At 42.1% G+C, this 21663-nt stretch overlaps 2 protein-coding genes across 10 annotated transcripts in view; one reads left to right on the top strand and one right to left on the bottom strand.

Annotated features, from left to right (window-relative positions):
• Positions 1 to 3284, bottom strand: part of RILPL1 (Rab interacting lysosomal protein like 1) — a 40938-nt gene extending 37654 nt beyond the window's left edge. For 5 of the 8 annotated variants that reach the window (XR_010592802.1, XR_006175022.2, XM_005298718.5 and 2 more), the window contains exon 1: positions 2514 to 3139. Coding sequence is in view for 6 of the 8 variants with exons in the window: in XM_005298718.5 (XP_005298775.1) it covers positions 2514 to 2813 (300 nt within the window). In the remaining 2 variants the exon portion in view is untranslated. Of the gene's footprint in view, positions 1 to 2513 lie in introns of all 8 variants that reach the window. The other 3 variants (XM_065568068.1, XM_008163508.4, XM_065568069.1) reach the window with 3 other exon arrangements.
• A 9346-nt stretch (positions 3285 to 12630) lies between these two features.
• TMED2 (transmembrane p24 trafficking protein 2) lies at positions 12631 to 21611 on the top strand. 2 transcript variants are annotated; one of them, XM_024101457.3, is made up of 5 exons: positions 12801 to 13061; positions 15319 to 15511; positions 15953 to 15973; positions 18121 to 18228; positions 20082 to 21611. In XM_024101457.3, exons 1-5 carry the CDS (start codon positions 12882 to 12884, stop codon positions 20204 to 20206), a joined length of 627 nt encoding a protein of 208 aa, XP_023957225.1. In that variant the 5' UTR covers positions 12801 to 12881; the 3' UTR covers positions 20207 to 21611. The 2 variants fall into 2 exon arrangements, with proteins under 2 accessions (XP_005298778.1, XP_023957225.1); XM_005298721.5 differs by lacking the exon at positions 15953 to 15973 and having other exon boundaries at positions 12631 to 13061.
• Positions 21612 to 21663: the final 52 nt, after the last annotated feature.

Here is a 21663-nt window from a genome sequence, read left to right as displayed (position 1 = left end):
CCTCATGTAGTTGTTACTTATAGTTTCCAAGAGCACGCTTGGTGCTTAGCAGACTAGACCAAGATGGAATGATCACTGTTGGGGGGGCTGAACTATTAGAGGAGCGCAGGGGCATGACAAACTGATCCCCATGTTACGGATATTAAGGTGTATTACCATTCTCTCTACCCTGAAATATTTATATCTATGGGAAAAACTTACATCTGTGCTTAAACTTTTTGCCAGATCCCACATATTGTGGCCCCTAGAATGACATGTGATCATCACATGTCAAGGGAAACTTTAAAAACATGCACTGACTTTTAGGAGTGTCCACACTGAGTATCAACTAATAATAAAGTTTCTGATGCTGCTACCCACTATAGCATTCTCTTTTAATAGCGAAAAAGTGATTTTCACCTACTCACTGTTTGATGGCCCCTATAAAATAAGTCGGTGGGTCTCAAGTCATAGTAGTTTTTACCAGACAGGTGCTCAGTTCACAAAAATGCCATGAGAGTTAGGTGTCAAGGGATATAGTTCCAGTCTAGCAGAGGGTCCAAGGATTGAAGAGGGCTGGAGAATGAGTTACCTGCTCATTCAGAAATAGTTCTCTAGATCAGGGGGTCTTAGAAGGGCAAGGAAAGGGGAGTGGGAAGAAAATCTGCTCCGGCCCGTTTTGTTTCCGTTATGCAGATAAAAAGAGACGAGATCACTCTGTAGGGATTTACCAGTACTTTTTTCCTCCATCACTTCTAAAGGCACTATTGCACACAATTCCTATCTGTACAATGTTAGGTGAGAAGTCTCTAGGCCAGCACTGGGCTTTTTAATATATTTAGCTAAATTTCTACCTGATATCTTTGTGGGGTTTGGGGAAGTTTTGTATTTAACTATATCTTGAGTTTGTAGGGTTAGCTTTGAGAAATTCTATAAATATCTTTATTTTGTATTTGTGTCAGCAACTAGCAATAGTACAAGAAGACACCAGTGATGACATGGGAGTGAGTTTGCTAAAAGAAGCAATTTTTATCCAAATCACAGTTATTTGGATAGTTTTCTAAATAAACCCAATCACTTCTAATACAATAATCAAAGCCGCTCATGCTGTTCTGCTGCCACATTAGGGTAATAGGGTTTGAGAAAAGATGTCTGTCTCTGGCATCCAGGTGAGCAGGAGTGGGAGCACTATGTTGGTAGCAGCTTAGTCCAAATACTGCATTGCTCCTCAGAGAGGCCATATCAGTTTCAGATCTGGAAGAGGTGGGTCTAGGTCCACCCAATATTAAAGGCCCGTGCCCTCAGCCAAGCCCGAGGAACCACTAAGCGCAGGCTACGAGTGAGTGTGTGGGACAATGAAGGAAAAACAGGGATGGAAGTGAGGTCAACGGTTGAAAATCAGGGAACCAGAAGAGGAACTGAACAGAGGAGCCCAGACAGCGCCCACCGCTCCTCCCAGGTGTCTAAGGGTATGTCTACTCTGCAATTAAAAACCTGTGGCTGGCCCGTGCCAGCTGACTCGGGGTCGCCAGGCTCAGGCTAAGGGGCTGTTTAATTGCAGCGTCGAGGTTCTGGCTCCGGCTGGAGCCTGGGCTCTAGAACCCGGCAAGGTGGGAGGATCCAAGCTCCCGCTGGACTTTCTACACCGCCACTAAACTGCCCCTCAGCCCAAGCCCCATGAGCTCCAGGCAGCTGGCACAGGCCAGCTGCAGGGGTCTAATTGCAGTGTAGCCACACCCTGAGGAGTCACTGGACACGGCAGAGAGGGAACAGAAATAGGCCCCACAGTCACCCCCTGTCCAGTTTCCCCCTCCTGGACTGATAGATGGCCGTCGTGGCCAGCCCCAGAGCCGCCCTAGTGGACTGAGCAGGAGTCTGGGAGCCAGACCCTGGCACTGACTTTCAACCTCTGGGTCTTTCCCTGTCAGGCGGCAAAGGAGGAGGCTATTTACGCGCCCCCCTCCCCAGGGCATTGTCCTCAGTGTTACAGAGCTCTGCTCCCGGGCGGGCCGCTGCCTGCGGGGCGAGCCCCTGGAGGGGGGAGCCGGGCTAAGCAGGGGGAAAGGGGATATGGGCGGGGGAATCTCCCCGGAGAAAAGTCCCTCGGTGAAGCGGTTCGTATCTGGCACACCCCCGCCCCCGTCACTCAGAGCCGGGCCCCTTCCCACCGCCATCCTCATTTCCCCGGGCGGGGGCCTGCAGCGCCTCGCACCCATCCCCCGGCCCGGCGGCTCCTCTCGCGCTTTGTGTTCGAATCCGCCGAGGGGAGAAAGTCTGGCGGCGCCAGAGCCGCGGGAAGTCCCAGCCTCGGGCGGCAGCAAGGGGCAGGATTTAGGCGGCGGCAGCCCCCCCCCCCCCCCCCCCCCCCCGAGCCGGGCGGTGGGTCCCTCCAGGAGTTTGCGGAGGAGTCCTAGCACTTCCCACGGCAAAGCGGGAGGGACAAGTTTAGCCTTGCGCCCCCCCCCTTCCGTTGTGAATGCACAAGAGCCCCCCCCCCCACCGTCTCCTTTCTTCCCTACCCCCCCATCCCCCACCTTCTGGTGCTTCTTCTCCTTCTCGATCCGGTCCATCCTCTCCAGCCGGAGCCGATCCAGCTCCAGCCGCAGCTCCTCCATTTCGGGGTTGATGTGATTGCGGCTCACCAGCACCTCCAAGATCTCCAGCACCCGCACCACCTTGGGCATGAGGCGGGCGATGGCCTCGCAGCCGTGCTGGTCAATGACCCGCTCGAACTCCTGCCCCACCAGCGAGGCGATGTCGTACACGTCCATGACCGTCAGCTCCGCCACGTTCTTCTCCAGGGCCGAGGAGGAGACACCCCCACCCCCGTCCATGGCTCGCCGGTTCCTGCGGCGCCCGGGAGTCCCTCATAGACCGCAGCCGCCACCCCCCAACGCCGGAGCCGCCCGCCCTTCCCAAGCAGCAACTCGCCAACTTCTGCTCGGGGCTGCGCTGTTAAACGGGGCTGCTGCAGGCTGCGCGCTGGCCTGGCATTTGGATGGGAACAGCTGAAGGCAGCCGAGAGCGAGAGAGCTCCCCCACCAATCCCACCCCCCTGCCTGCCTCCTCCTCTCCACCCTGCTCGGTGCCAATAACACGAGCCTGTCACCATGCGAGGAGGAGGACACCACGCATGCCTGCTGCCTTCCAAGTTGGGATAGCAGGAGTTGGGGATGGGAAACGAGATTTTGGGAGCACGTGATGCTCCAGACTGCTTTTTTGTTTTTTGCACTAGGAAATACTTCCTGCGTGTCTGGGGCACGCCAGTGTCTTCCTGCTGGTCGATCTTGTGTTTACACCTCTCCACGCCAGCCTCTCAAAACACGGCAGCCTCACTGGAAATCAGTGTGGCGCATCAAACAGCACGTCTGTGTAAAGTGTAAGTCTGGATCCGGGGGGAGAAGCTGGAGAAATGTGATGTCAACAGTAAACGTTCACTTAAAACTGTTAGCTTGATATCTCGCCGCTATTATTTCTCCTGGATAAATATTGTATAGATTTACATATTCTTTATTTAATGTGCCCCTCGCCTCAACAGTTGTGCAACCTCAGCAAGTCTGATTTCATCTGAATTACAAGGTTTGTCTGTTGCCACAATTGTTCGCTGTACAGCAAAAAAAGAAAATAGCTACATCAAGATACAGTACGTAATACAGTTTTATTATGCTGATGTAACAAATAATTATTTAGTATTAAATTATAGTGTGATCGCATGTTATTTAGGATACAAAAACAACAAAGAGATTTTTAAATCTGCGTTGAATTAAAATATTTAAATATTTCATTAATCATATCTAGCTCATACATTTTCTCATAAGTGGATCTCAAAGCACCTTAAAAAGGAGGCAGAAAAAGTTTTGAGAATTCTTTCTTAAGTGAACAGAACATTTTTAAACATGAATTTTAAAAGTGTTTTGCAGTGGTATAACAGAGGACCTGATCCTACAAACAAGTTACTACCATCATTAGAAGTCACTTTGTAGTTAGTGGCATTACCTAGGATAGAAAACATTTGAGCCCCATCCTGTAAACATGGAAGTCAGTGTGTCTGCTCCGGTGCACAGGGTCCACTAGCACAGATCCAGTTGCAGGTTTTGAGCCCTAATATTGGAGTAAATTGATTTTGCTGGCTTAACTGATCATTGTTTTTACCTTTGGGCCTGATCCTGCAAACACTACCAGGCATAATGTTCTAAGAAGTCTCATTGACATTAGTAGTAACTGTCTGTAGAATTGGACTCTGCTCTGGAAATAGAATTTTTATTTAATGTAAATAGTTTTTTTATATACTAAACTATGTATATGTATTAATTGCAGTTTAATACTTTTTTTGCTTATGCTGATAAATGTATATTATTTATTATTTATACGGAACACAAAAGTGTATTAGATACTTTGCAGATAAATAAAACATCCCATTCTCTGCCCTGAAGTGATTAGTTTAGACCCTTATCCTGCAATCCAATAAATGCATTGCAAGATCAGGGCCCTAATTTTAGACAATGAATGAGAGCAACAAACAATGGGATTGGAATAAGGGGGAAAGTTACAATAAATAAATTAATAAAGATGTGACTTACTGATAATATCTTATATATTGTGATTTTGGACCTGCTCCTGCATTTCTTTCATACACACAAAATGTCCATTGATGTGAGTGGGAGCTTTGAATGCACAGAAGCATTGCAACATTGGGCTGTGTATGCAGCGAAACTGATTCACTTCAGCTGTCAGTATCACATTACATTCCATCATAAGTGGTAAAATTACTAACTTCCCCATATTGGCCAGGAGCAGGAGGCATTCATGTTCATTGAATTGTGTGGCTCTACGGGCAAAGAAAACAATCCAAATGTATTTGGGTTGAACACTCTACTTCCCTGCTTAGCATTAGTCACAAAGCATCCAGGTTATCCAGTAAAAATTTACTTTTATACTTTTTGTTAACAAACTTTTTAGGGGCAAAAATGCTCCAGTGTAGAAGAGAGAAGGGATGAGAGTGAATAACAGTAAAGTCATCACTTCATGGAAAACATGGCCTAAGGGGGCATGAAAAGCTATGGGGGTATAATGAGAATACATGAAAGGCCACACCAGGGCACCTCAGAGGAGCAAATGTGCTGTGAACTGAATATCTTGTCTGGATTAAATAAAGATGAAAAAATAATCCATGTGACCACAGAGTCAATCATGAAAAATTGCCCAGCCTTACATACGAATGCGGAGGGGAAAAAATAATAATAAACTGGATAGGATAGCAAAAACCAAGGCTAGATACAGCTGTAGGGAGATAGCTGTAAAGGGAAGTATGGTAGAACATCACTAATTCACCCTAACGATTGGACGAGACAGTGTAAATTAGAGCCTGGCCAAAGTCCATTGAAGCCAATGGGAGTTTTTTTATTGACTTCAATAGACTTTTGATCAGGCCTTTAGGGGAAAGGGGCCTGATCCTGTGAAGAGCTGGGTGTTCCCTTTCAATGGAAGTTGAAGGTGTCTGGCATACTGCAAGATTGGACCTTTAGGTCCTAATCCTGCAGGTGCGTAAGCATTGGCAGGATCAGACCATTAGTGAACAAATTAAAAAAATCAAGGCTTATCTCATCACAAAATGCATTATGTGACTTCATTTTAATTATTTGATACCTCATAAGTAGGATTGGCAACTTTGTAATGGCACAAAACCAAATACCCCTGCCCCGCCCCTTTGAGGCCCCACGCCCTGCTCGCTCCATCACTCCTCCCTCCACCGCTTGCTCTGCCCCACCCTCACTCACTTTCACCGGGCTGGGGCAGAGGGTTGGGGTGCGTGGGGGGTGAGGACTCCAGCTGGGATTTCAGGCTCTGGGTTGGGGCCAGGGATGAGGGGTTTGGGGTGCAGGAGGGAGCTCTGGGCAGGTATTGGGGAGGGGTATGGACTCGAAGGGAATTTGGGTGCTGGAGGGGACTTCAGGCTGGGGCAGAGGGTTGGGGTGTGAGAGGGAGTTTAGGATGCAGGGCCCCGGTGGCACTTACTGCGGCTCCCAAGAAGCATTTGCCAAGTCCCTGCAGTCCCTAGGCTCATGGGTGGCCAGAGAGGCTCCGTGCATTGCCCTTGCACCCGCAGGTGCTACCCTCGCAGCTCGCATTGGTTGCGGTTCCCGGCCAATGGGAGCTGTGGAGCTGACACTAGGAGCAGGGGCAGTGGGTGGAGCTTCCCTGGCTGCCCATGTGCCTAGGGGCCACAAGGACCTGGCGGCCGATTCCGGGATCTGCGTGGAGCTAAGGCAGGCAGGGAGCCTTCCTCCTGCTGCTGACTGGAGCCACCAGGGTCCCTTTTCAACTGAGCGTTCTTGTTGAAAACTGGATGCCTGGCAACCTTACTCATAAACATACTTGTAAAGATAGTATAGTATTTTTTGTACAAATTCTTAGTGATATGAGATCTTACTTCAGGGATGCCTACCTTTACTGAAAAGTGGGAAGAAAATGTTATTTTGTGACTTATAAAATGTGTGGATTAACTGTTTTGGTTTCTTGCTCTTGACTAATTCAAATTAACTATCAGTTTCAATTCATTTTGGAACCTTCATCTTAGGTACCCTGCTTTTAATTAGAAAAGCTATTTCAGCTCTTACTATAAAAGCATGTAAAATATGATTGAAAACACCTCCCCTGCTATTCTGCTAATAAGTGAAAGATCTCTAAATGTTCGGCTCCATTTATTTTGTCCATTATGAAGCATCATCCATACATTGTGTTTTGGGACTCACAATAAGCAACCTGAATGTTTAATCAAAATGTCCCATACTGCCAGTATCACACTGTTTTAGTAAGACAAGCACTGCTAACAGTTGTTTTGTTTTGGGAAAATATTTTATTTATTGATATTTTGAGTAATTAACAATAACAAATTACAATTACATTGTTTTGACACAGATAGACCCAAATCTTCATAAAAAATTAACATGTTAAGCAACATTGTATATTGACCATATCATGTTATACCATTAAGATTTTTCTCCTGTCCCCCCAAACCTACTTAAACACAACCTTCGCATGGTTCATATGTATATGTGTAATCATTCTTATTACTTTTTGTTGTTGGGGGGGGGAGATTAATTTCTTTTTTGGGGGGAGGAGGGGCAAGTCTTAAGAAAATACAAAGGAAAGCTAATGGAGGAAGGGGGAGGAGATGTAATTCAATTATCCTCTGTATATAATCATCTTGACTATCCTCAGAATATTGTCTCTCTGTCAAAGCATATCAATGATTGAATTATTTCAATTGTTTTCCTGTGCAAGGCATACTACTACTTTTATCTGTTTTTTTTTGAGAATTTGTCTGGGACTGTTCTCACTTAATTTAAGCCTTCCTTTATAAGATATTCTGTTAATAGTTTTTCCAGTGATCTAAAGTAGCAATCGTTGCCTGTGTCCACAAATTTAAGATTTTTTTTTTTTGCTATAAAGAGCAAGAATAGAAGTAACTTCCTTATTCCTTGTTTGAATCATTGTAATAGTCCAGTTCCCAAAATACGTCTTTAAATCCTGTTCAAGTTCTATCTCTGTTTGTTTTTATTTCTTTCAAGATGGTTTTCTAATTTTATTTTTTACTATCCAACAGCTGCATATCATGGGTGTGAAAGTGAGTCTGGCTGTTTTGCATTTCATTCAAATATCTGGGGCAATATTATTTATTTTATTATATAGAGATGGAGAAATATAAATTGTGTAAACTAAAAAGTACTGAATTTGCACTACTTGGTTAGTATTAGAGCCAATATTTATCATCTGCATTATCTCATTCTATTATTTTACTGTTGTTTCAGATTTAGTCTGCACTCCATGACAATAGCTGTATGTGATCTGTTATTTAAAACATAGTCATGAGATTATAACATTCTAGAAGTAATCTTGATCGCTGAAATTTGAAGACCACATACACAAGTTTCAAATACAGATAGTTTTGTTTGTTCCTTTCTTATCTGAAAATGTATTTAATAAATAAAAGATAAACAATCTGTATAAACTCATATTGTGCATACTTTTCTTTTTGTAATATATCAGCTACATCTGTTTGTTGGAAGGGTTGTCCATCCCTAAATAAATCCTTCCATTCATCATAGTAATATTTGCCCCAATATCATTCAGCTGGGCTTTGAAAACACAATTATTTTGCAATGTTGATATTACTGAGATCTGCTCTTTTTGTTTGGTCTTATGCCTCATGTATGCCCAATTAGTAAGTGCACTTTTCTGGGTGCCAGAATAATGGGATATGATCCAGCTGGCACATAATTATATAATGAGATTAGGTTTGTCAGTGTCTGTTACATCTGTATCCATGATGGACTCTCTGTATTAGAGAGCCATTCCAGTACCTGCCTAATTTGTGCTTCCTTATAGTATCTCCTGAAGTTTCATAATGCCAGGCCTCCCATTTCAACTGGACATTCCAGCCATTCCATTTTGATTCTTGGATTCTGATTTGACCATAGGAATCTCTGAATAAGTTTGTTTAATTTCTTGAAGATTTTTTTCAGAGGTGTAAAGGGAATAATGGAAAAAGGATACAAGACCTGGGCAGGACATGAATTTTAAGTACATGAAATCTACCTATCAAAGTCTTTGGTAATAATACCCAACTTTCTAGGTCATTGTAAATAATTGTCATGAATGGCTCAATATTTAATTTAAACAGCTCCCCCACTTTAGGTGATGCACTAATGCCACTGTTTTCCATGGGTATATATAATTTATTGGGATCATATGGAGCCAAGTTGTAGTATTGCTGATTTAGAGTAGTTTAATCTGCATCCCAATTCCTGACCAAAACCTTCAACTATTTCTTGCAATACTGGCCTACTTTTATTTATAACTTGTATAAAAAGCATAAAGTCATCCGTGTATAATGAAACTTTGTTTTCTATTCCCAATATACTTATTTCCTGCATTTCTGCAGTGTCCCTGATCTTTTCTTCTAATGGTTCAATCATTAAATAATAAGGATGGTAAGGGACACCATCCTTGTCTTGTTCCTCTGTATAATGGTATTGGCTCAGTTTTTGTGATCTTTCCCCAAATACATGCTATAGGATTTTGGTAGATTATTTTAATCCACTTCTGAAAGTGTTCCCCAAAACCGTATGTCTCCAACATTCAAAATAAAGGCCACTGCTCATAGTTGGGTCAGAAATGCAATTAAATGCACTTCAGAATTTATTCAGGATAAGAAATATTATTAAAATAATCTTTTAAACTTTGGCAAGGCTAACCTATGTAAATACCAGTAGGTTCTTGAAACACATAATTAGATTAGATAAAGAATTGTAGGGCATAATCTTGCCCTCACAAGGAAATGGACTCAATGATTGAATAAGCAGTTTCCATATCTTACTTCTATTGTACAGCAGTGATTTAAGAATTATGGCCTGATCCTGCTGCACTAATATACCTCAAACTCTTAATGACCTCTGTGGGGATTTTTCCTGCATTGAGTCCTGCAACTGGCAGTAGATCCAAAAAAATCATCTGGCTGTGATTGAAATGAACCTGGTCACCCCTGAAAACAAGACAAAACAACCAACCAACCCCAAGCAAACAAACGTTTTACTGATGCCAACAACAGCAAACAAGTATAATTCCAAAGCTATCATCTAAGGGACACTACCTTAGCGCTAATCCCGGCTCTGATGCTGATTTGCTATGTGATTTTAAACATCATGAAACCTCACTGTAACTCAGTTTCCCCTTCTGTAACATGGGGATAATAATACCTGTCATGCCTACCTTATAGGTGTGTTGTGGGGTTTAATCGATGTTTGCAAAGCACTTTGAGATCCTTGGATGGAAGGTACAGCCGTATAAGTATCATACAGACAAGTAAAACTGAATTATGTGAGGCTATAAAGTCACCTCCTTTCAGAGACTGAAACTGCTCCACTCCTGAAATACTTTGCTTCCGTCTTCAAAAAATCAGGAGCTATTAATAAGTTGTCCCCCACTCTGATTTTCATTTTGTGTGAAATTATCTGCTCTCTCTATGTGCTTGAAGATTCATTAATTTAGGGAGAACAGATTACTAGAGTCAAGATTCACTGTGCAAATTTAATATGGGAATTTACTCATATTGCTTAAATCTCCTGTAAATTAGAAATAATTTTGTTATAGCATTGTTCAAAAGTGGATTTGGCAAAGCCTCATCTAGTCTTAGTGCCCAATATGTATTTCAACAAGTTCTCCTAAAATGCAGAAAAGGCTAATTCATGATTAAGACAGTAATTTAGACAGTTATAATGTTCCTTTTTGTTAATAAATGAAGGTTTTGAGCTCACTGTGCCCTTACTTCATTTCAACCATTATAATTAATTATGATGTTATTGCTTATGTTAAATGCTGTCTCTCTCTTTGTCCATAAGCTCTGATCCTGTAAAGACAACGTTGAAGTCAGTGGGATTCTGCACATGCACAGGGGTCTAGTCAGTTCTCTTTGCAGGATCAGGGTCATACTTTGTCCAACCATTCTGTTGGCTAGTCCAAACCATTTGTGATGTGAGATCATATTGTTTTGTTGAACAGATTTAAGGAGATTGATGTTAGTTTATGCTGTTTGGATTTGTTCCAGAGCTATCTGTCACAACATAAACTGTAGTAAATTGGATGGTTTTACTTCCCAGCCAAGTTATACTTAAAAGAGTTCTGCATGAATATATTTTAAAAGTTACTACTTAAAGGAGTCCTACATGAATGTATTTTAATCTCACTTTTATACGCCATTTAAATTTACCTTATCAACTTGTTGCAGGGGGCATGGAAGCTCCTCGTTCATCTTTCTGTCATACAGGTTTGGTTTTTTTTGTTATTCTATAGGTACTTCTAGCCTGAGCCTGAAAGTCTGACTAATACAGTTGACTTCAACCGGACTACTTTTGTGAAAAAGGAACAATCAAGAAAGAGATGCAGCATGAGTCTTACTTGTCATTAGTTGCAAGCGAGCTATAGCAGAACTTTAACTACATGCAGCAAATATTCTTATTACACTGGTTACAAAATGCAAGTGAAACTAGGCTTATGAGTTTTAGCTGAAATAATACATGTGATGTTGACACACACATCTTACCTCAGATGACTGTTAATCACAATGGTTCTTCAGCAAGTCTCAGCTTACGAACATTTGGGTAGATGGCCCAACTTTTACACTAGCTTTAAAAACTCTTCTGTTGGTTTGGTGCAACAACAACAAAAATTAAATCAAACATGACTGTTTGTTTTTGTGACCGGCAGTGTTGATTATTTTCCTCCCATATTAGCATTGAAAAGTGTACAAAAAGAGGTCCCTGTTAACAAATGGAAAGCACCAACCCTCTGACTAGAAACATACATATGTGATGCAATATCATATGTATATCCATCACATTTTCATGCAGTGCCTGCGATATCTAATTTTACATTTCTATTCTCTCTACAGTTCCCAATTGATTAATTTTCTTGCTCAACTAGTCCTATTTCTAGTGGCCTTATAATACTTTGTATTTATGTAGCACCATTCACTTAAGAATATCAAAGTGCTATTTATCAACATAAATCCTAGTAAAGTAAGTAAACATTGTCTCAGTTTTGGTGAGTAGCATAATTAATTAGTGTATATTATTCAGCTTTAGAGCTCACTCTTGTCAAATTCAGACCCTGCAGTTTCTGCTTTCTGGCACTGCCTGATCATGGCAGGAAAAGTGGCTGTGAGGGATTGTCTTAAGCACAAACCAAACAAGACAGAACAAATATTTTTGTAGCATTGTTGTAGCCCCGTTAGGGCTGAGATATTAGAGAGACAAGGTGGGTGAGGGAATAGCTTTTATTGACCCAACAGCTGTGTGAAAGAGACAAGCTTTCAGGTTACATTGAGCTTTTCTTAAGGCCCTGTGTAGCTCGAAATGTGTCTCTTGCACCAACAGATGTTGGTCCAATACAAGAAATAATATTGACAGATAAGGGTAAATATTTAGTTGACTGGACAAATGCTAGGTCCACCTTCAAATTTGTCAACACAGGTCACAGGCTGGGGGATCCTATTGGGCATTTCCAGAGGACGGGTGCAGTAGAAGAACCAGGTCAGGCCAGGCATCTGAAGAAGTGAGGGTTTTTTACCCACGAAAGCTTATGCCCAAATAAATCTGTTAGTTTTTAAGGTGCCACCAGACTCCTTGTTGTTTTTGTGGATACAGACTAACACGGCTGCCCCCGATACAGGTCAGAGAGCCGACCCCTTGTGATGCCTGGTTTTGCAGGCAGAAGCTGCTGCACTGGTGGCGCTTTCTCCAGAGGCAATGGCAATTCTTCACCGCAGTGATCCCAAGCCGGTGAACCTCCAAACTGTTCCCGTAACGAGCCCAGCTTGAGGTTACACGTGACAAGAACCTGCAGCTAGTGCAACCTGCTCCATGGCGGGCCCTGGCAGCTGAACTCCCCTCTGTGTCTTAACGTCCCGCTCCCCCACTGGCCTCAGTGGTCCCCCCCTCCGGGAGGCTCCTAGGCCCTGACCCCTCCCCCCGGGTCCCTTTGTGCTCTGACACCCCCATCCGGACTCGCTCCTCACAGGCCTCTGACAGGCCCGCTCTAGTGCCGCCGCGCGGATTGTCCCCTTCCGGCCGCCGGCCGTTCCCCACGCGGCGCGGATTGGCCCTGCCGGGTACCGTCCCGCCCCCTGCGCAGCGCGTATTCCCTTCGCCGCCCCCAAACTCTGCGCCTCGCGGCTTGGCATCGCCCGCCCTGGCGTGTCCCTCGGTGGCCACCGTAGAGCAGCCTGTACGTGGCAGTGGGTCTGTTCTGGCCTATGAACGGCGGCCCCGTGCCCCGGAAGAGGCGGGGTGTGAGCAGGACGTGCCCCCCTTCTGCCGCGCCGCTCGGTCCCCCTTGGCTCCGCCATGTCGCCGGTGAGGGCGGTGCTGGCGCTGCTGGCCGCGCTCTCAGCCCCGGCTGCCGGCTACTTCGTGAGCATCGACGCGCACGCGGAGGAGTGTTTCCTGGAGCGGGTCCCGTCTGGCACCAAGATGGGGCTCATCTTCGAGGTGGCCGAGGGGGGCTTCTTGGACATCGACGTGGAGGTGAGGCGGGGGAGGGCGGGTAAAGCGAGGAGGGGAAACGGGGGTCTCGGCCCCTGGGCAGTAGGGCCGGGGAGTGAGGCGGGAGGGCACGAGAGCGGGACGTGGGGAGCGGACCTGCAAGGGGAGCTGGGGCTGTGGGCTGACCTTGTGGGGGGCGGGGAGGAAGGGTAGGCCGAGGCATGCCAGGCTATGCCATGGAAGGGGTGATCCGTGCTGTAGGTGAGAGTGATGGGCTCTAATTATGGCGGGGGGGGGGGGCGCTTTTGGCCATTGCCTTGAGCTTGGGGGGCAGTTTGGTTGATAAAGCGTAAGGGGGGTGTAACCATGGCTGGGGACGGGGGGCACAGTTGTTCAGGCGGGATGAGGGTTCTGGTATTTGCTCACCCCAGGGCGCATGGAATGTCCTGAGCAGAGCCCAGCCCAGCCTCCCATCTGCCCGTGCTGAACAGAGAATGATAAACTAGCGCCTTGATCAGGCAAAGCGAAGCTTTTTGGCCTTGGGGAGCAGAGCTGTGTCAGGCTCTATCTTATCAAGGGCAAAAGCAGGATCCTTTAAGGGCCAGGGCAGTGTATGCATGTGCCCTATTGTGGTGCGAGGGGATTCTGAGTGTAACCACGGGGTGGTGGTGATGTGTGTGTGGGGGGAAAGGGGCATGAGAGCAGGGATGTGACGCTACCGACAGCCTCGGGGGGAACGGAGATTGTAGCCTGAGCAGTTAGTAGTCTAATGGCTAGTAATGGGGAGAGCTCAGAGCTATGAAGGAAGGGAGAGTGATGATGGGGGCTGCTCTGGTGGCCATAAATCCAAAGACAGAAATGTGTTAATCACAATTGGCTGGAATGCTCATATAGCTCTCTCTTTGTCCACTTGCATTTCTTTATGTGCCAGGCTTGCCTGCCAAATTCCTACTTGGCAGAAGCACTATCACACTCATGCTAGGTCATGGTCTCTGCTGCTGGTAATTTGAGATGTCCAAATTCCCCCAGAAGAGGCTAAATTACTTCTGCAGATCAAGTTGCCCAGGGCCAACTTCTCTCTATTGTCAACATAACTGCAGAAAGCACCTGGAAAAGGCATTACTATGTCTAGTAACTGCACTTTCAAAACCACCCTCTTAAAATCTTCCTTCCTTTCTATATCCCACATCCTCTTTTGAAAGTTTTCAAAATAAGCTTTCTTTTAGCAGGGGATGTGGTAGGGGATGCTTCTTACAGAATAGTGCTGATTAGTTTTGGGGGGCCCTACAGCAGTTTCCTAGTTTTGATGCATGAATTTTGACTTAACATTGTTGGATTTGACTGACACATTATGAATTGTGGGCTTTTAATTTTTTTGACACCTTCCCCCCCCCCTTGCCCTCCTCCCCCAAAGAAATCCAGGTCAGTAGGAGAATAATGTACACGCTTCATCTCAAAGAATCCCAAAGACGCTTCAGTCTACAAGTGGAATCTCTTCACCAACCACAAATGCAGTCAACTTTGAAGTGGAATATGGCAACTATTAGGCTTATCTTGAGCACTTTCACAAGAGATTGTGAGATATAATAAGGAAGAAAAATGTTGAGGGTGATTTTCTGAGTGGAATGACTAGATGTAGCAGTACTTTTTCTTGATGCTTTCTGCAGTTATGCAGTGACATTATGGAATAGGTAGGAGTGGTATTGAGGAAAAGTATTAAATGCAGTTTAAACTCACATCTAGGGCAGCAGAATGTAATGAAACAAGGCCAAGACGCAAGTTTCAACACTCTACTTTTGGCAAAAAGAGCCTTAAGATCTTAATGACCACAAGTGGTCAGTACACTGGTTCAGTCATATCCTAAGAATGGTACCTGCAGCAGCACAGAATCGTATACTTAAAAACAATAGTGATAAGTCAAAACAAGTACGTTTGCTTCTCATTTACTTTCCTGCCAGAAATGGAGGTTAGGGTTCTGTGTTTATATATTATGTTTACTTTTGGATGCTAATGTTCATCTTCACCGTTTAAAGATAATGCAAGTCTTGGCAGGTAAAAAGCCTTTCACGTCACCTTAAAGAGGTATTTTCTGAAAGGTTCTAATGCAGATAGAAAAATGTCATACTGCTTTTTAGTTGTGGCAGATAAGAGATTATATAGATTCTGTTGGTATTGCATATCAATGGTAGGAGTGCCGTTTCCAGATGGAATATCATGAGTTTAGTCTAAATTTGCTTTTTCTAAATGCATGACTTCAAGACACACACAGAGTAGTGAAATTTTCTTTTTTGCCCCCCAGATTACAGGACCTGACAATAAAGGGATTTATAAAGGAGACAGAGAGTCCAGTGGAAAATACACATTTGCTGCTCACATGGATGGAACTTACAAGTTTTGCTTTAGCAACAGAATGTCCACCATGACTCCTAAGATAGTGATGTTCACTATTGATATTGGAGAAGCTCCAAAAGGGCAAGACATGGAGACAGAAGGTGAGGAGAACTTCTGGAAGGAAAATAGTTCTGATTTGTGACCTTGAAACACTAATCTTAGAAGCTTTTCTCTGCACACATCCTTCTGAAGTACGGTACAAGAAACCTCACAATTCTTATCTCATTCAGTCGCTTTAGTTTGTCATTTTCTTGAGCAGCTACAACTGGGTCTAAATATTTTTAGACACTACTACACAACGTCATGCAAAATGACTGGGAATCACTCTGCCGTCTGCAGGCACTAATGCTTTCATTCTTTAGTCTTTTCCTCAGTTTCACACTTCCAGTTCAGGTGCTCAGCACTATGTAGATTACCACATGCATTCATTCAATTCTTTGATAAGTGTGCTAATACGTAATTTTCTCCTAGCCATGTACATTACTGGTTTATCTGCAGCCTTTTGTCCTGTACTCGTGTTCATCTCTTACACTTTTCCCTAGGTGGTGGAGATACCTGGGATGGTATGTGTACTGCTTTTTGAAAGCTCATTAGCATCTTGTCTTTTGCATATGTTTATTCACTAACATCTAACTTGTGCTTTTCCTCTTTTCTAACATCTGTTTGTTAGCATGAGAATGTCTTTTTAATAAACTACACAAAATGAAGGTCTGATCCTGATCGATGCTGGGCACCTACAACTTCTATTGCGAGGTCTGGGTGCTTAGCATCTCTCAGGATCAGGCCCTTAAACTGTTAATGAACATTTGTCTTCAGGGGGTTATTTATGGCTAACAGGAGACGTAATCAGGAGTTTCTGTTACGTAGAATTCAATTTAAAATACTGATCATCTAGTAACTTTAGATATTTCATAGTAGTTGTTTTGCTTTCTGGTAATAAAGTGGGTGTGGGGAATTGAGAGCATTTTGGAGGGGAATGAACCACTTTCTTGTAATATAATCTTACAGCTAATGCATAACCTGTAAGTGAAAAATTACAACAGATGTCATTTACCAAAGAATGAAATTAATGTTTTGGGAAACAGACTGAATCATAAAATTTAGAAAATCATGCAACACTACAGTAATTAGCAAGAAGACAGTAATACCTTTTGTCTTCTATTATAGCAGATATGTAACCCATGTGTGAAGTGAGTGCTTGACATTTTCTTGAAATATTTAACAATTTTCTAACTGAGTTCTTATTCATAAGAGATAGTTAAAAGATTCTCTCAAGTCTGTGAATAGCACACCTATCATGCAGAATACTGACACAAGTCTAGTTTCGTCAGCTTACGGCAGATGTTTGCCTTAAAGCAACTATCTTTTCAGCATGTTTAAACAATCCATACAGTAGTAATCTTTGTTCTTACTAATAAGCTACCCATATTGCAGTAGCCAGCTGGCCGTGAGAATGGGTGGTGTATCTTGATATCTGTAAGGTAAGGTCAGTATTGCTCTGGCAACTGTAAAGGGGTTTTTTTTGGTGACAGAATTCATAACTCATGAGTTCTTTTCTCCTTCCTAAAAGAAGTGTGGCTTTTGAACAGCCTTGTTCTTTCTCTTATCACTGAAAGAGAGAGGTCCTTCGTGTAGCATTTAAGGCTGCATCTAAAATATCTGCCATTTACAAGTAAAAATAATGTATGGTGGCTCCCAAGTATTGCCCTTAAATGTCCCATGAATTGCCCTGCACTTCTAGGTAATTCCTGCAAGCTATCTGAACTGTTAGTAGCAGAGGTCAACCTCTGCGGGAGTGACGTGAAGTTCTTGGTGCTAGAGAAATCTGATAAGTACACTTTATTAATCTAAATGTTGCAGAGTTGCAAATTGCTCTGAGCATTGAAGGCAGTAGCCTACTGTCATCTGACATCCAAACTGCTAAATACTGGCTCTCTGCTCCCAGCATGTGGTGAGCCACCTCAAGCCATTGTTCTACGATAATCATCCGGTGTTATTTTCCTCTTCCATTATCAGGACACTGTCATGTCATGCCAGTACCTGGAAAGAGAGGTGTCTTCCTTCAGAACTGATTTTATCCCATATGTCAACTACAAAAGAAGGTCACAAGAGTAGCCAAACACACCTCTCCAGAAACTCATCATCTTTAGCCAACATCACAAGTTTCAACTAAATTCTCAGTTGCTGTGCTGTTGGCAAATTAGCATTAAAGCTCTGTGCTATTTAAGAGAATGTGTTTGAAGGACGTATAGTGAAGATAATCCTAGCAGGAGAGACGCTAGCACAATATTGTACTGATTTGATATGTTCAGATAAATTTTGCACTCTGCTTCTCTGGAAAAATATATATATGTTGAATGTAACTGATCTGTGTTGACTATAACATTGGTCACCCCTTCCCTGGCCTCCAAGTTAGATACCATGGAGAAGGAGGCTTACACAAACGTAAAATATAATTGTAAAGGAAGAAACCTGTGAACCTGACACTGAGATTTTTAGAAATATAGTTCCCATCATTGTCAATATCAGATTTACTTATCAAATAATCTTTTCCTACAAGGTCGAAAAGTTTTCAGCTGTATAGACTCTGCATTTTATAAAACTAACCATAGTATGGAATTAAATATAACTATTCATCCACTTTCAGGAGAAGCTGTTTCTGATATGTCAATAATACACTTTCTTACATTTTTTTTAAATTGTTCTGCAGCTCATCAGAACAAGTTAGAAGAGATGATTAATGAGTTAGCAGTGGCCATGACAGCTGTAAAGCATGAACAGGAGTACATGGAAGTTCGTGAAAGAATACACAGAGCAAGTATGCGGCTTTCTTTGACTTGCATGCTGGTTTTTTTTCTTAAATGCTAGTATATTTTGAGCTTTAGGGAAACTATCTAAAAACTACATTTGGTTATTTGAGAATTTAAAAACTCTTGAGTCCTACTGGCATGATAGAAATAAAGTGATATGACATTGAGATCCTTTCTTTAAACCTGGTTGTCCCTAGTATAACTAAAAAATTCAATTATGCAAAATATCTATCTGTTTTGCCAGTGTAAAATTTGAAAGATAAAGCAGGAACTATTTGCAATTAGTAAATAGTACTGTATGTTTATGAATGTCTCAAGGTCAGTGATATGTTTCCTGGTGGTAGATGGATGCATTATTTGATATGAGAAATAAGTCTGGCTTACTTTGCTGTAATTGGGCCTAATTCACCTTGTCTTCCTTATGCAGAGATAGGTCTTTGGATGTTAGTGGAACTATTGCTACTCATGTGAGGAAGGTGAACAGGGTCTAAGACACAATCCTCACTACTTAAAATAGAATTGGCAGATAGAATAAGTCCAGTACAAATAAAGGGGAAATCTGTTTTCCTGTGAAACACATAATGTTACATTAGAACTTTCTGTATAGGAACTTACTTTTTAAAAAGATTCAATGCATAAAAATTTCCACTCCTTTAGGGCTGAATTTATAAATGTACATTAACATCAACTTCTCCTTATCCTCATGGATTCAAAATTATCTTGATAGGCTTTTCATAAAGAGAAACATAATCAAAGACTTGGGGGAAATGAGGCAGATTCCTGAGGGGACATCCATCAAATAAAATCCAATTATTAAATTCTTCCATTGCTGCATTTCATTACACTGGTTCTAGCAGTTGTGGTCCCTGTTCATAATTTCACATCCAGGAAGAATGTCTTCATGCTTTCTTTCAGCAATAATAATTACTGCAAAAGAATTGACCTAACATTTTGTGAACTATGGTATCCATTTCATTTACTATCTTCCTAACCGTGTCCATTAGGCTGTTTTTTAAAGGATGTAGAAGATATGATGGTATAACAATAGGCTCTAGGAAAAAGTGCTTTAAACACAGTGGCAAACCGTCAGCTTGCTGCAGTTACTACCAAAGTGACACTATTCTAGAATTTTACCTGAGAGGAACATCTCATTCTTGACACGCCAGTGAACTCTTTAAATGTTTACAGTAAAAATGCTTTGCAGTATGTGCAAACTAACCAGTTTTAGTGGTAATTGGCTGTATTTTTGTTTGATCAATATTGGAAATGGTACTGACTCTGTAGAACAGTGGATTAATAGACTTGATACTGAATTGGTATAGCAGCTTGACTCTGAAGTTAGGAAATGCAATTGTTGCACTAAAGGGGAAGAAAGCAGAGGAGTAAATCTGGAGTAAGGTACCAGGTGCGGCCATCAAACTTGTATAAATTAGTCTGGGTTAGTAGGTATTCTCATGGAGATAGGGTAGGGCATTGAAAGATGCTGCAACTTGTGACTGACCTTGAGATTGAAAGAGTTTCTGGTGTCTGAAAAGTGTGATTCCAGTAGGAAAATTTCCCCTTGGATTGGAAAAATGGACATGTAACTGGCAAATTCTGCTTGGACCTTTAGACCTTATAACCCTTTTGTCGCTGTAATTTTATAGTGATGTCCTATCAGCTTTATTAACCTTTTAGAGAGTAACACAGTCATCCTAGACCACTTACTTGGCTAAGAATGCAGAGTGTGCCAGCATTCTAAGGGTTGTATGGATGAATGCACAGATGTGTATAGTGATTGCTGTCATAACTATATAGGCTTTATTAAATATCTTACACCATACTTAAAATATTTAATTAGTATTTTTTTTTTCTCCAACAGTTAATGACAACACAAACAGCAGAGTGGTCCTCTGGTCATTCTTTGAAGCCCTTGTACTAGTTGCCATGACACTGGGACAAATCTACTACCTGAAGAGATTTTTTGAAGTCCGAAGAGTTGTTTAAGAAAACTTTTCCTGATGATCCCAAACACTCACTTTACTATCTACCAAACATCTTGGTCACAAAACAATGTCATTTAGTTTCTAAGCCCTAATTTCTGAACTATAAAACTTTATTTGCTTAAGTTCCTAGTTAAAATAAAATGTTTTTATATATCTTCTGTAGCAAAAGCTGTGTTTAAAATATCTTGTCACTTAATTGGCATAATTTTTTCACTTGAAATCTGCCTAGTCTTTCTGCTAAGCGAGGTCTAAACAGACTGCAAATGCTATAATTCAAATGTAGTAATAAGCAATGTTACTGTCTTTTTCTAACTTTTTTTCTGTTTTCATAATTAATTGCAATTCTGTCTAGGGAAACAGTAAAAGGTCCTAAAGTGACTATTTGCATTCTTCACATCTTTAATCCTGCAGTAGACAGTATGGAATGAAAATAATCCCCTCTTCACTTTCATGTACTGCCCAGAAGGGCAAATAAAGCAGAACTTCATTCTAATATGACTGATAATGAGTAGAAGACAGCTGACATTTCCAGTATAGTATGCATACTTGGTCACAAAAAAAATCTACAGTAATGATCTTAATTACATTGATTTGTTCCCTACATTCTTTTAAATTAAAAATTGATATTAAAATACACGCTTTCCTTTTATTACCAGACAATTATTTGGTTTTAGTTTCACAGGTTTATAACTATCAAAGCCAGTTGTGTGCGGTGTCTTGGCAAACAGTAGTTATTAACCCCATAGTGCTTGCAGGTCCGAAGCTCATACTGTTGGCACTATTGCAGAATGCACCAGTGTTCAGGAAATCTGGATTTCTGATGCCAAAGGGTTCATGGTTCTTGGGGTTTATTGCAATGCTATGCAGCCCTTATTTTAATTTAAGTGGCATTTTCTGCCATTATCTGATCCTAATTAGCATAATGCTAAGTACTGGTGTGTGTTTTCTTTATTTCAGGCACATGTGGATTTCTTTTTTTTTTTGTATAAACAATTACTTTCCTTTCTTGGTATCTGATGCTGGGTTTAAACAATTTAAATGGTGTGGGTGCCGATCCAGGATTATGTTGTGACTGATGTATATTAGTTGTAATCTTTTTTTGGGGGTGGGGTGGGGTTGGGGTCTTTTCAAAAGGGGGGAAGGTATTACAAGTAACACACAACAGTTTTGTACAATTAATTTAAAATTTGTTACAGGTTTTCATGTTCCAAGTAAACTTTTTCAACCTTGGGCAAACACTTGCAGCAGTTCTTCAAAAAGGGTGGCTGTTACACCTTAATGCAACTGTTGTGTGCCAATATTTTTGTGTGAAACACTTCAAAATTGAATTCTAAGATGTACATTTAAAATTGCTTGTGAATCTAAATATGACCCAAGTTCAATAAATAAACAGATTCTTAAAAAAATGGTTTTTGTCTCTTGACAGTTAACTAGGACATTCTCTACCTTTTCATGTTT

Source organism: Chrysemys picta, chromosome 15 (assembly GCF_011386835.1).
Source record: "Chrysemys picta bellii isolate R12L10 chromosome 15, ASM1138683v2, whole genome shotgun sequence".
Lineage (NCBI taxonomy): Eukaryota > Metazoa > Chordata > Testudines > Emydidae > Chrysemys > Chrysemys picta.
This window is presented reverse-complemented; position numbering and strand designations above follow the sequence as displayed.

Coding starts and splice junctions, on each gene's coding strand:
- TMED2 (XM_024101457.3), top strand. CDS start 12,882: ATGTCGCCGGTGAGGGCGGTGCTGGCGCTGCTGGCCGCGCTCTCAGCC. Junction 13,062..15,318: donor TCTTGGACATCGACGTGGAG/GTGAGGCGGGGG, acceptor TTTGCCCCCCAG/ATTACAGGACCTGACAATAA. Junction 18,229..20,081: donor TGAAAGAATACACAGAGCAA/GTATGCGGCTTT, acceptor TTTCTCCAACAG/TTAATGACAACACAAACAGC.